We start from the raw sequence: 11,391 nt of genomic DNA, 5'->3' as shown, positions 1-11,391 counted from the left end.
TAACCTCCTAACTCCTGTCCTCCTAATCCATGCCTTTGTTATCACTAAATCTGACTATTCCACTGTGATTGAGGTTGACTTCCCACATTCTGCTCTCTGCAACCGTGAGATCATCAGAAGCCTCTGCTGATAGAGACCTTGCTTGTGCTGTGTCCCTGTGCTCATTAACCTACACAGGGTCCTCGTTAAACAACATGTTAACTTTAAAATCCTCTCCCTTGTTTTCAAACTACTTGCTGACCTCACCCTTCTAACATCCTCTAGCCCCACAACTCTGAGATTGCAGGGCTGCTGAAATTCTGGTATCCCTGATTTTAAACACTCGGCCATTGAATTGAGTTGAATTAGCTTTATTGTCACAAGTACTGACATGAGTACAGTGAAAAGTTTACAAGTCCCCACTTACTGTGCCATCTCAGGTACCAGGTACAGAATGTTAGGTACAAAGCAGAAAAATAAAGCTAACAAAGCTTTAAGTTAAACATTACAGTCCTTCTTACTAAAAGGTAGAGAAATAAACAAACACTGTCAACAGTTCAACACCACAGTCCATAGCCATGCTGGGCTCGCACTCCTCACAAGGGTCTGATCTCCCCTGGTTCGGGATCGGCTCCCCCCCCCCCCCCGACTCCAGGCAGCCTGCTCTTGCTGCCTTGCAAACTGTTCCTGCTACCGCTGCCCTGGGCTGCCTGCTCGCACTCTCCCTGTTGACCCTCTCCAAGCTGCCTGCTCACACTCTCCCTGCCGACCGCCCCGGGCTACCTGCTCGCACTCTCCCTGTTGACCCCCCCGAGCTGCCTGCTCGCACTCTCCCTGCCGCCCCCCCCGAGTTGCCAGCTCACAGTCTCCCTGCCGACCCCCCCCTTCCCCCGAGGCTGCCTGCTCACGCTCTCTCTGCCAGCAATGCCGCTGCCTTTCGCCATCATTGATGGTGAAGACCGGGTGAAGGAAGCACTCAGACAGTCAGTACCATTTACATTTTTTAAAAATAAAGTGAGTATAATGGAGTAAAACAATGGTGTGTCTAATTAGAATCCATCAAGGATGTCAGGATATGTGATGTCACAGCCACAACATGATGGAGCTTCTGGATGCCGACTTGGTCCAGAATAAACATAACTGTGATATCGTTTTAAAGTTTGAGCAGCTTTAGAGCTGGAAACTGAACTACAGATGTTGTGATGCATGAGGGAGGAGGAAAGTTACCTGCATCTTGTTGTACCAGGAGGCATTCATGCCTCTTAGGGTAGAGTTTTCTGATTTGGTCGGGGTACAGGGTCAGGCCGTGTGACTGATATTGGGGTAAGTGAAGCTGAAAGTTCTCATAGTCTCAGAGGACAATAGGCTGAGCTTTCACTAGAGTTTAAGCTGAGGGTCAACACATCTCTGTTAGGGGCAAGGTTGAAAATGTAGGGCCTTCATGGTGACTGCAGGAGCTGAACCTGCACTGCTGCTGTCATTCAGCAACATGAACCAGTTGTTAACTGACCCCTGGCTGGCTGGTCAGGGAGCCAGAGGGCAAGAGTGATGGAGTCTTGGTCTTTGCAATTGTCCAATAGGTTTGAGGTTTTCTCTGCTCGTTTGTATGAGAGTGGGGGGCTGCAGGGTGGATGAGCTAACAGACAGAGTAGGTGAACTGAGAGTACAAATAGAAATAATTCAGTACATTCTGGTAGCCATTATAGGGATATAGCTGCAGGATGACATGGATTGGGACCTGAATGGGTACACGACATTTAGGAAGGTCAGGAAGCTAGGAAAAGGTGGAGTGTTAACTCTTGTTAGTTCATGATGGTATTTGCACAATGGAAAGGCATCATCTAAGTCTAGGAAGCCAATGTGTGGAAGCTGTTTGGTATAAACAAGAAATGATAAAATCTAAGAGTCACTCATGGAAGTGGTGTACAAGCCAAATACATCAGTTGTGATCATCTTAAATGGTGGAGCAGAATTGAGGGGCTGTATGGTCTATTTCTGTTGCTAATTCATAGGTTCATAACAGTTACTGCAAGGCAAGGTGGAACATGAAAGGAATGGCGATAATCATGAAAGATTTTATTCAAAAGCTAGACTGGAAGTGTCAGATGGGCAAAGGTAGTCTAGATTTGGAATTGAGAGAAAGTTTTTGCGATAATTTCTTTAGAATAGCATGTTCTGGAGCCACTCAGACAGCAGACTATGTTTTATGCAGCTAGATAGGGTTAAGTAATTACCTCATGGTGAAGGTGCTGAAGGTGGCAGTGACCTTAATATGAATGAATTTTATTTGACTTTGAGGGAGGGAGGAGTGGGTCTGAGACACTCTTTTCAACTTAAATAATGTAATTGTAAGGGCATGATTGCAAATGACTTTGAAGGACAAAACAACAGAGATGCAGTGGCAGACATTTTAGGGGATATTTCAGAACACTCAAAATAAGAACATTCCAATGACTCAAAATTCTAATGGATAGACACCATCTGTGGCTAACTAGAAAGGTTAGAAATAGTACCAAATGTAATGTGAAAACAATTGTGCAAAGCCAAGTGGCAGGTCAGAAGATTGGGGTTGGGCAGGATCTTTTTAAAAATGAGCAAAGAATGATTAAAAAATTAGTATGGTTGGAATATTGAGAGTGAGAGAGAAAGCTAGCCAGGAATATAAAAGCAGATAGTATAGGTAACTTCTACAGATATTTTCAAAGGCAAAGCATTAACAAAATGAGTGTCAATCCTATAAAAAGTGAATTTGAAGAATTGATAAAGGTTTAAAACAGAACGTTGGCAGGTGAATTAAACAAGAATTTACATCAGCCTTCATTATAGAGGATACAATGAACACCGCAGAAGTGGTGATGAAATAGATAAATGGAAAGGAGGTATAAATTTAGGCGTAGCACATTTACCAGTAATTAGTACTGAATAAATTGTTGGGACTGTGGGCTGACAGGTGCCTGGGTCCATGGACTTCATCCGAGGATCTTAAAAGAAGTGGCTGGTGAGATAATTGATGTATTGGTTTTAATTTTCCAAAACTCCCTTGATTCGGGGAAGGTTCCATTAGATTGGAAGATAACAAGTAGAATTCATTTATTGAAATAGGGAGGGAGATAGAAAGCATGTAACTACACACCAGTTGGCCTAATATTTGTCATAGTGAAAATGTTAGAAGCTATTATTGTGTCAAGGAGGCCACTTGGATAAGCTCAAGGTAATCAGGCAGAATCAGTGTTGTATTGTGAAAGGGAAATCATGTTTAACCAATCTATTGGAGTTGTTTGAGAGGGTAACAAGTACAATGGATAAAGGGAAACTGGTGGATGTTTTCTACCTAGATTTCCAAAAGACATTTGATAGAGTGCCACATCAAAGGTTATTAAGGAAAATAAAAGCTCATAATAATTGACTAGCACGGATAGAAAATTGGCTGGCTAACAGGAAACAGAGATTAGGTGTAAAGGTCTCTGTTTAAGATTGACAAGGCGTAATGAGTGGTGTGCCACAGGGATTGGTGGTGGGGCTTCAACCTTTTACAATTTATATAAATGTCTTGCATAACAGTACAGTATGGTCAGCAGAATTGCTGATGACACAAAGATAGGTCAGGAAGTGAGTTGCTATGAGGATGCCAAGAGACTACACAATGATGTAGAAGAACAAAATACTGTGGATGCTGTGAACCTGAATAAAAACAGAAAATGCTAGAGAAATTCAGCAGGTCTGGCATATCTGTGGAGTGAGAAACGGAGTAAACGTTTCAAGTCTGATATGACTCCTCTGAACCCTGAGGTTATCGGGGTAGATAGGGATATGGATCTGAGATAGTAATCAGATGAACTATGATCTTATTAAATGGCACAGCAGGCTTGAGGACGCATGTGGCCTATTCCTGCTTCTTACCTGTTTGCATGTTCAGTTGCCTATGCCTCAAACTCTGGAATAACCTCCCTCCAACCTCTGTGCCGGGACTCTTCCTTTAAATCGCTCTTTTTAATCTGATTGAATATCTCCCTTATGTGGCTGTGGTGTCCTGGTTTGTTTTATTATCCTCCTGTGAAGCACCTCGGAATATTTCGGTATGTTAAAGGTGCTGATTTCAGTATATTAATGATATAGATACTGATTAGTTTCTTTCATCATTTTTGGTTATTAGGAATCAAATATGGAGTGGAGTACAATGTGGAAAAATGTGAAATTGTTCTTTTGTTGTCTCGTCCAAAATGAACAGGATATTGCTTAAATAGGCAATAAACTGCAGAAAGTTGCAGCACAAAGGGACTTGGGGGTACTTGAGACCGAAACACTGAAATCTAATACAGAGGGGCAGCAGGTAACCAAGAACGCTATTGAAATGTTGGCTCTTATTTTAACGGGTTTGGAATATAGGTGTAGGGAAGTCTTATTACAACTATACAAGGTGGTGGTGAGACCACATCTGGAGTACTGTGAGCAGTTTTGGTCCTCTTATTTAAGGAAGGATATCATTTTATTGGAGGCAGTTCAGAGAAGGTTTTCTAAGATGATCCCCAGTATGGAGGGATAGTGTTGTGAGCAAATGCTGAACAAGTTGGGATTCTACTAATTGGAGTTTAGAAGAATGAGAGGTGATCTCCTTAAAACATGTAGGATTATTAAGGGGCTTGACAGTGTAAATGCTGAGAGGATGTTTCCCCTCATGGGAGAATCTTGGACCAGAGGGCATAGTCTCAGAATAAAGGGGCACTAATGTAAGACTGACATGAGGTGGAATTGCATCTCTGAGTGAAACAAGGGGCTTTGGGATTTGTACACAGAACAGCAGATATCTAGGAGTGAGTTACAGGCTGGAATCTGATTAAGGGGGTTGGGGGTTTATATATCGAATTACATATACAAGTGAGTGAGTTACAGACTGGAATCTAATTGACGGGTTTGGGGTGATTTATATATAGAATAGCGTATATGGGAATGAGTTGAATGCCGGACTCCAATTGAGGGATTTGGGTTGTTTATATATAAAATAACATACTCGATTTATTTTCAGATTGGAATCTAATCGATGGGTTTGGGATGGGACTAGGGTTTTTTTAAATTGTACAACAGCTAGGAATGAATAACGGACTGGAATCAAATCGAGGGATTTGGGTGGCTCTTATACAGAATAACAGATACCCATGAGTGAATTACAGCATGAATCTGGTTGAGGAGTTCATGTAGAAAGACAGAGCAAGTTAAATGTTCACATCTAATTGAGATCAGTACCTGATTGTTATCACATCAATGTCCGTTTTCTGAACTCTGGTTTAAAAAAAACTGCCTTGAAATGGGGCTGCAGCTTTTGGTTTGAAGATATGGCACATACTGTTTGTTTTATGTGACAATGGTAATCAGTTTTTGGCTCCTTTTCCAGGCTTCAAAAATGGCCAGAGTGGCTGTTGACTGACTTGGTGTGTTTGTGTGTGATGTTTGCTGGGAAGGTTTCACCAGTTGAATAAACCTTGCCTCACTTTGCCCTGTCCTGTGGATGGTTCGTGCCTTGACGTTGTGATCGACAGTGCCTGTAGAAGGTTCAAGCTGAATTTCTGTCACTCATTGGAGCATTGCTAGTTTGTATTTAAAGTTGCCCTGTTTGGTATAGTTTTGCTTTAACGTTGGGAAGTTATTAGGACTGACAAGTTCCAGTTGGAAGTTTTTTAGATTCACTGTAAGGTTGTTTTATGGCAGCGCTTTACCATCCAGATTGGTACCATTTTTGTGCAACCTTTCCTTCTGAGAGATGTGACTGCTCTTGCTGATGCATCGCTGCCTGAAATCAGCAGCAGGGACCCGCTCCATCTGTTCTCCTCTCTGCGCGCACACATACACAGCCATAGCCCCAGACCACCTGCTGGAGTCACAGCCAAACAAAGTCTGCCTCACCATCACCCCAGCCCCAAAACAAAATACATGCCAGAGGGGCGTTCTGCAATGCCAGCTGCCTGAAACCTCAGGACCAGCCTGCCACCACCTGAACCTGATGTACTGGCTGAAATTGTGTCTGTTCCATTCCTACCTGTCGCCCAGGGCTGGCAGAACAATGCAAGAGACCTGGCTGAGTTCCATCTGAGCCAGAGCATCCATTACCCCCCGACCCACAGCCGAGCCCGCAGAAACCTGGCTGCAGCTCTCGGTGAATTCCAATGTGCCGCAGCAACCCCAGCTAACCCCAGGGTGGGCAGAGTGTGGTGGAGATGCCACTGACAGAGCCATGACCAATACCACCACCACCACCCCCACCCCCACTCCCCCGCCAACCCAACTGGGGGAGGAAGGGTGAGCAGAGTTCAGAGGCAACCGCCAGCAAGAGTGCTGCAGCCCCTGAAATGACTACACCAGGCAGTGGCCAGGAATAAGCAAGGGCTCCACCTGGTGATCTGAAGCCTGATAGGCAAAGACCCTCCGTTGCACCTCTGGCTCCAAAGTCATATGGTCCACTATAGGAACCACTGCAAGTAAAATGTTAAGTTTTTCTTTCATACAGGTATTTTAGCATTCATTTTATTTTAACTGTTATTTCATTTACTACTGCTGGAATTTAGTCTTTTAGAGTGCTGTATTTCACCTTGGAGGGGGCAGGTATAATGTTTTAATTTTTTTCTGCTAAGTGACCCAATGGAACCCAAGTGCAGTTTTAACACAATCTTTTCACATAAAGTTACAATTTTCATGAACATAACCCTGACCTAAAGTGAGGGCCCCCTGTACGCTACAGTTACCTTTCTCACCTTGAACGCTATCTCAGTGTGATCCTTTATTCATTCATGGGATGAGGGCATCGCTGGCTAGGCAGCATTTATTGCCCATCCCTAATTACCCAGAGGGCAGTTCAGAGTAAACCACATTGCTGTGGGTCTGGAGTCGCATGTAGGCCAGACCAGGTAAGGATGGCAATTTCCTTCCCTAAAGGACATTAGTGAGCCAGATGGATTTTTCCAACAATTGACAATGGCTTCACAGTCATCATTAGATTCTTAATTCCAGATATTTATTGAATTCAAATTCCATCATCTGCCATGGTGGGATTCGAACTTGGATCCCCAAAATATTATCCGGGTATCTGGATTAACAATCCAGCGATGATACCGCTAGGCCATCGCCTAGTACAAGGATACTCTGGTGTCTGGAAGTTCTCGGACTATTAGGACTGCACCTGATCATTTACCCTAGTACTGACCTGCAGGTGCTCAAAAAAATTCTAATCATCCTGTTCAGAGATGTTATTACACACCTCTGAAGCAGGTTGGGCTTGAACCCAGGTCTCCTGGCTCAGAGGCAGGCACAGGCACTACCAGAGCCGTTACAGTGGGTGCTCAAACCTTGGCTCATTCTGTCACCTTTAACCCAACAGTGTTGAAACTAATCATAGCCAGCCAACTGACCAATGGATTGATGAGAAAATATCTAAGACAGAGGGATTAGAAACACTGAAGCCATATTATAGAGCTTGCATTATCATCAATGCCTGAACAAAAATCTTAAACTTCTGTCAAGGCTTTGAAGACGTTCTGCAAGATTTCTGTTTTTTCTTAATCTGTTTAGAACAGGGACTATTAAGGGGAGACTTGATTGAGGTGTTCAGAATTATGAGGAGTTTTGGAAGACTAGAGAGAGAGAGAGAAGCTGCTTACACTGGCAAGAGGGATGCAAGTTTAAGGTGGTCGGTGAAAGAACCAGATCGGAGATAAGAATTATTTTTACACAATAAGCTACAGTGATCTGGAATGTGATGTCTGAAACAGTGTTGGAAGCAGATTCAGTATTAACTTTGAAAAGAGAATTGAACAAATATTTGAAAAAGTAGTATAAGGAAGGAGCATGCTGTGCGACTAATTAGAGTACTCTGTTGTAAGTGCTAGTAAAAAGGCTGAATAGTTTGCTCCATGTATGATTCTGGTTATGCCTTTCAGTATTATTGCAGCTGCAGTGTTCATTATGAGCAACAGATGGTGCTGTGCCTTCTTGATGCAGGAAATGCGTGACCAGGGGTTGCAGTAACAATGAGGATTAGAATTGTTAAATATTTTCAGAAAAAATGAAATTGCAAAGAAGGTGCTATGTTCTGAAAGGAAATGGTCACCTGTGTTTAGACAGTAAATTACTCACATTAATGTACTGGCACTAACATGAACGAGAGCGTAGTTGAAGCTGAACAACATCCCAAATGTCACTTAACCTAATGATCATCTTAATTTATGTACATTGATATATTAATGTCTTTTTTAACCCCCAGTTTATATTGGATAAATGTCTGATTGAGTGACCAGATAATTTCTTATTGGGTGCCACCTCTATAAAGTTGTCCAATGCCACTGTTAGCAGTATTTATTCACTGCTAAAACCTTCAACTGGCCTGGCCAGACCAGACTGGCCACAGAAGAATTGGAACAATCTTCCATCTTCTCCTGCATGAATGTGAACTCATCTAAAGCACTGCTTTCCATAACATTGCTAGTGCCAAGTGAGTGCCAATGCCACGGGTGGAAATTGCAAGGCCCCTAGCAGAATTGACAGCCATGGGTGAGATAGTGGAAGACTGGAGGGTGGCTAATGTTGTGCCATTATTTGAGAAAGGCTGCAAGGAAAAGCAAGAGAACTACAGATCTGTGAGCCTGGCATCAGTGGTGGGAGAATTGTTGGAGGGGATTCTGAGAGACAGGATTTATCTGCATTTGCAGAGGCAAGAACTGATTAGGGATAGTCAACATGGCTTTGTGCATGAAAAATTGTGTCTCTCAAACTTGATAGAGTTTTTTGAAGAGGTAATCAAGAAGATAGATGAAGGCAGAGTTATAGGCATTGTCTACATGGACTTTAGCAAAACCTTCAACAAGGTTCCGCATGGTAGACTAATTAATAAGGTTAGATCACTAGGGATCCAGGAAGATCTAGCCAGTTGGCTTGACAGTAGGAGACAGAGGGTGGTGAAAGAGGGTTGTTCTTCAGACTGGAGGCCTGTGACCAGCAGTGCACTGCAAGGATCGGCTGTGTCCACTTTTGTTTGTCATTGATATAAACTGTTTGGAAGAGAATAAAGCAGATGGGTAGTAAGCAGGTGATACCAAAATTTGTGGTATACTGAATAGTGAAAGAAGACTATCTAAGTGTACAGTGAGATCTTGATCAACTGGCCAAATGGGCTTAGGAATGGCTGATGGAGTTTAATTTAAATAAATGTGAGGTGTTGCATTTTGGTAGGACAAACCAGAGCAGGACTTGCGCAGTTAATGGTAGGGCCCTGGGGACTGTTGTGGAAAATAGAGACCGAGGGGTGCAAGTATATAGTTCCTTGAAATTAGCGTCACAGGTAGACAGGGTAGTGAAGGTGGTGTTTGGTATGCTTGCCTTCATCGGTCAGAGCATGGAGTACAGGAGTTAGGACATCCTGTTACAGCTGTACAAGACATTGGTGAGGCCACGTTTGGAGTATTGCATGCAATTCTGGTTCCCCTGCTATAGGAAGGATGTTATATTAAGCTGGAAAGGCTGCAAAGAAGATTTACAGCGATGTTACTGAGACTGGAGAGTTTGAGTTAAAAAGAGAGGCTGAATAGGCTAGGACTTTTCTCCCTGGGGCATAGGAGGTTGAGGAGTGACCTTATAGAGGTTTATAAAATCATGAAGGGCATTGATAGGGTGAACAGCCAAGATCTTTACCCAGGGTAGGAGAGTCCAAAACTAGAGGTCATATATTTAAAGTGAGAGGGGTAATATTTAAAAGGGGCCAGAGGGGCAGCTTTTTCACGCAGAAAGTGGTGCGACTATGGAACAAGCTGCCCGAGGACGTAGTAGAGGTGAGTATAATTACAACATTTAAAAGACATTTGACCAGGTACATGAATAGGAAAGGTTTAGACAGATTTGAGTCAAACATTGGCAAATGGGACTAGTTTAGTTTGAGATATCTGATCGGCACGGACGAGTTGGGCCGAAGGGTCTGTTTCTCTGCTGTATGACTCTAAGTCCCATTCGCCATAATTGTTGTGCTCACTGACCTACATCAGCTCCAGGTCCAGCAATGCATCAATTTAAACTTTACTTGTTTTCAAATCCCACTATGGTCTTGACCTCCCTCTCACTTTACCATCTCCAGCTCTGATCTTTGCACATTTTGCATTCTGATCTTTAATTCGTCGCCACTCCATCACAAGGTAGTCAATCTTTCAGCTGTCTGGGTCGCTTGCACTGGAATTCCCTCCTTGAACCTCTCGATCTTTCTCGTTTAGAAAGCACTGTTACAATTGCTGCTTTTCACTTGGCCATTATCTTTTGTCTGAGCAGATCCTGGTGAAATATTGCCCCTCCCTCACCCAATGACTGGGCCTGAGTGCTGCCCCTCCCTTACCCACTGACTGGGCCTGAGCGCTGCCCCTCCCTCACCCACTGACCGGGCCTGACTATTGCCTCTCTCCGTGGCTTACCGTGTTTTAAGGATTTGGGTTGTTGAAATTTTGGCCAGTTTGCAAATTGTTTGAAGGACTGTAGCATTCCTGCATTGCTTCCGGCCCATGTATTGCCCGAGCTGTGTCTGCTGCAATATGCTGTGTTCTTATTGAGTAGCAGCTACAATAACCCTGGAAAACCTTTCTGTTTGGTGTTGTACTTGCTGTGTTTGATTGGTTTGCTGTCTGAACCTTGAGTTTGTAGTGTAATCCACACAAATGTATTCAGCATTACCATCAAGGTGTGTGTGCACTTTGACAGGCTGAACTGCTCTTAACATTTCTCAAATGTAACTCGAGAGGTACTGGGGCTTTTGTTCAAGCAAAGAGGAAGCTGAGGTTTTCTGGTGGGAGAGAATGCAATCACTACCGCTGACTGTGTATTTCCCTTATGGGAAAAACATATTTCTGTTAAGACATGAAGCAGTTAATAATGAGTGGGGGAAAATGGAAAATTTCAAGTGGTTGAAACCAAGTAGAAATTCTGAGATGGTTTTGGAAAGTAGGAAGAATTAGCAAGGAAGTTAGAGTGTGGGAACACAATGGTTACAGCAAACAGCTATTGAGCAAAGGGAGTGGGGAATGGAGCAACCTCATGTCAGTGATGTGAAGATACCAGGAGGGAATATAACATCGAGATGCGAAGAGGTCACTAGGTCAGATGTGAGGCAATGGGTGAATTTGAAAGCCTGGACCTAAGTTTTGGAATCCCTGCAGGATTAATGGAACTTGGAGACGAAGGGAGTGCTGGGGTTAGATGTGGATGGGCTGTAGCTTTTTCAGCAACTTCTGTTTTTGTTTCTGATTTACAGCATCCACAGTTCTTTCCATTTTTATTTAGGCGCAAGATGTTATTTGGCTGTTCAAGAGATTGGAAGGGATGGATAGAGTAATTGGCATTGGTGATCACTAGAAGGTGGGAACTCATTTTGGAGTATTCGGAGGGGAAAGGAGA

The 11,391-nt window shown here is 43.3% G+C and overlaps 1 protein-coding gene across 1 annotated transcript in view; it reads left to right on the top strand.

The window, feature by feature from the left end:
- The window catches only part of smg6 (SMG6 nonsense mediated mRNA decay factor), a 340,627-nt gene that overhangs the window by 26,844 nt on the left and 302,392 nt on the right, over positions 1-11,391 (top strand). Inside the window, 1 exon segment of the mRNA XM_048612318.1 lies at positions 5,949-6,168. Within this exon segment, the coding sequence (XP_048468275.1) occupies positions 5,949-6,168 (220 nt within the window).

This window comes from Rhincodon typus, chromosome 26 (assembly GCF_021869965.1).
Source record: "Rhincodon typus isolate 14 chromosome 26, sRhiTyp1.1, whole genome shotgun sequence".
Classification (NCBI taxonomy): domain Eukaryota; kingdom Metazoa; phylum Chordata; class Chondrichthyes; order Orectolobiformes; family Rhincodontidae; genus Rhincodon; species Rhincodon typus.
The sequence above is the reverse complement of the archived record's forward strand: the minus strand, read 5'-3'. Positions and strand labels throughout refer to the sequence as shown.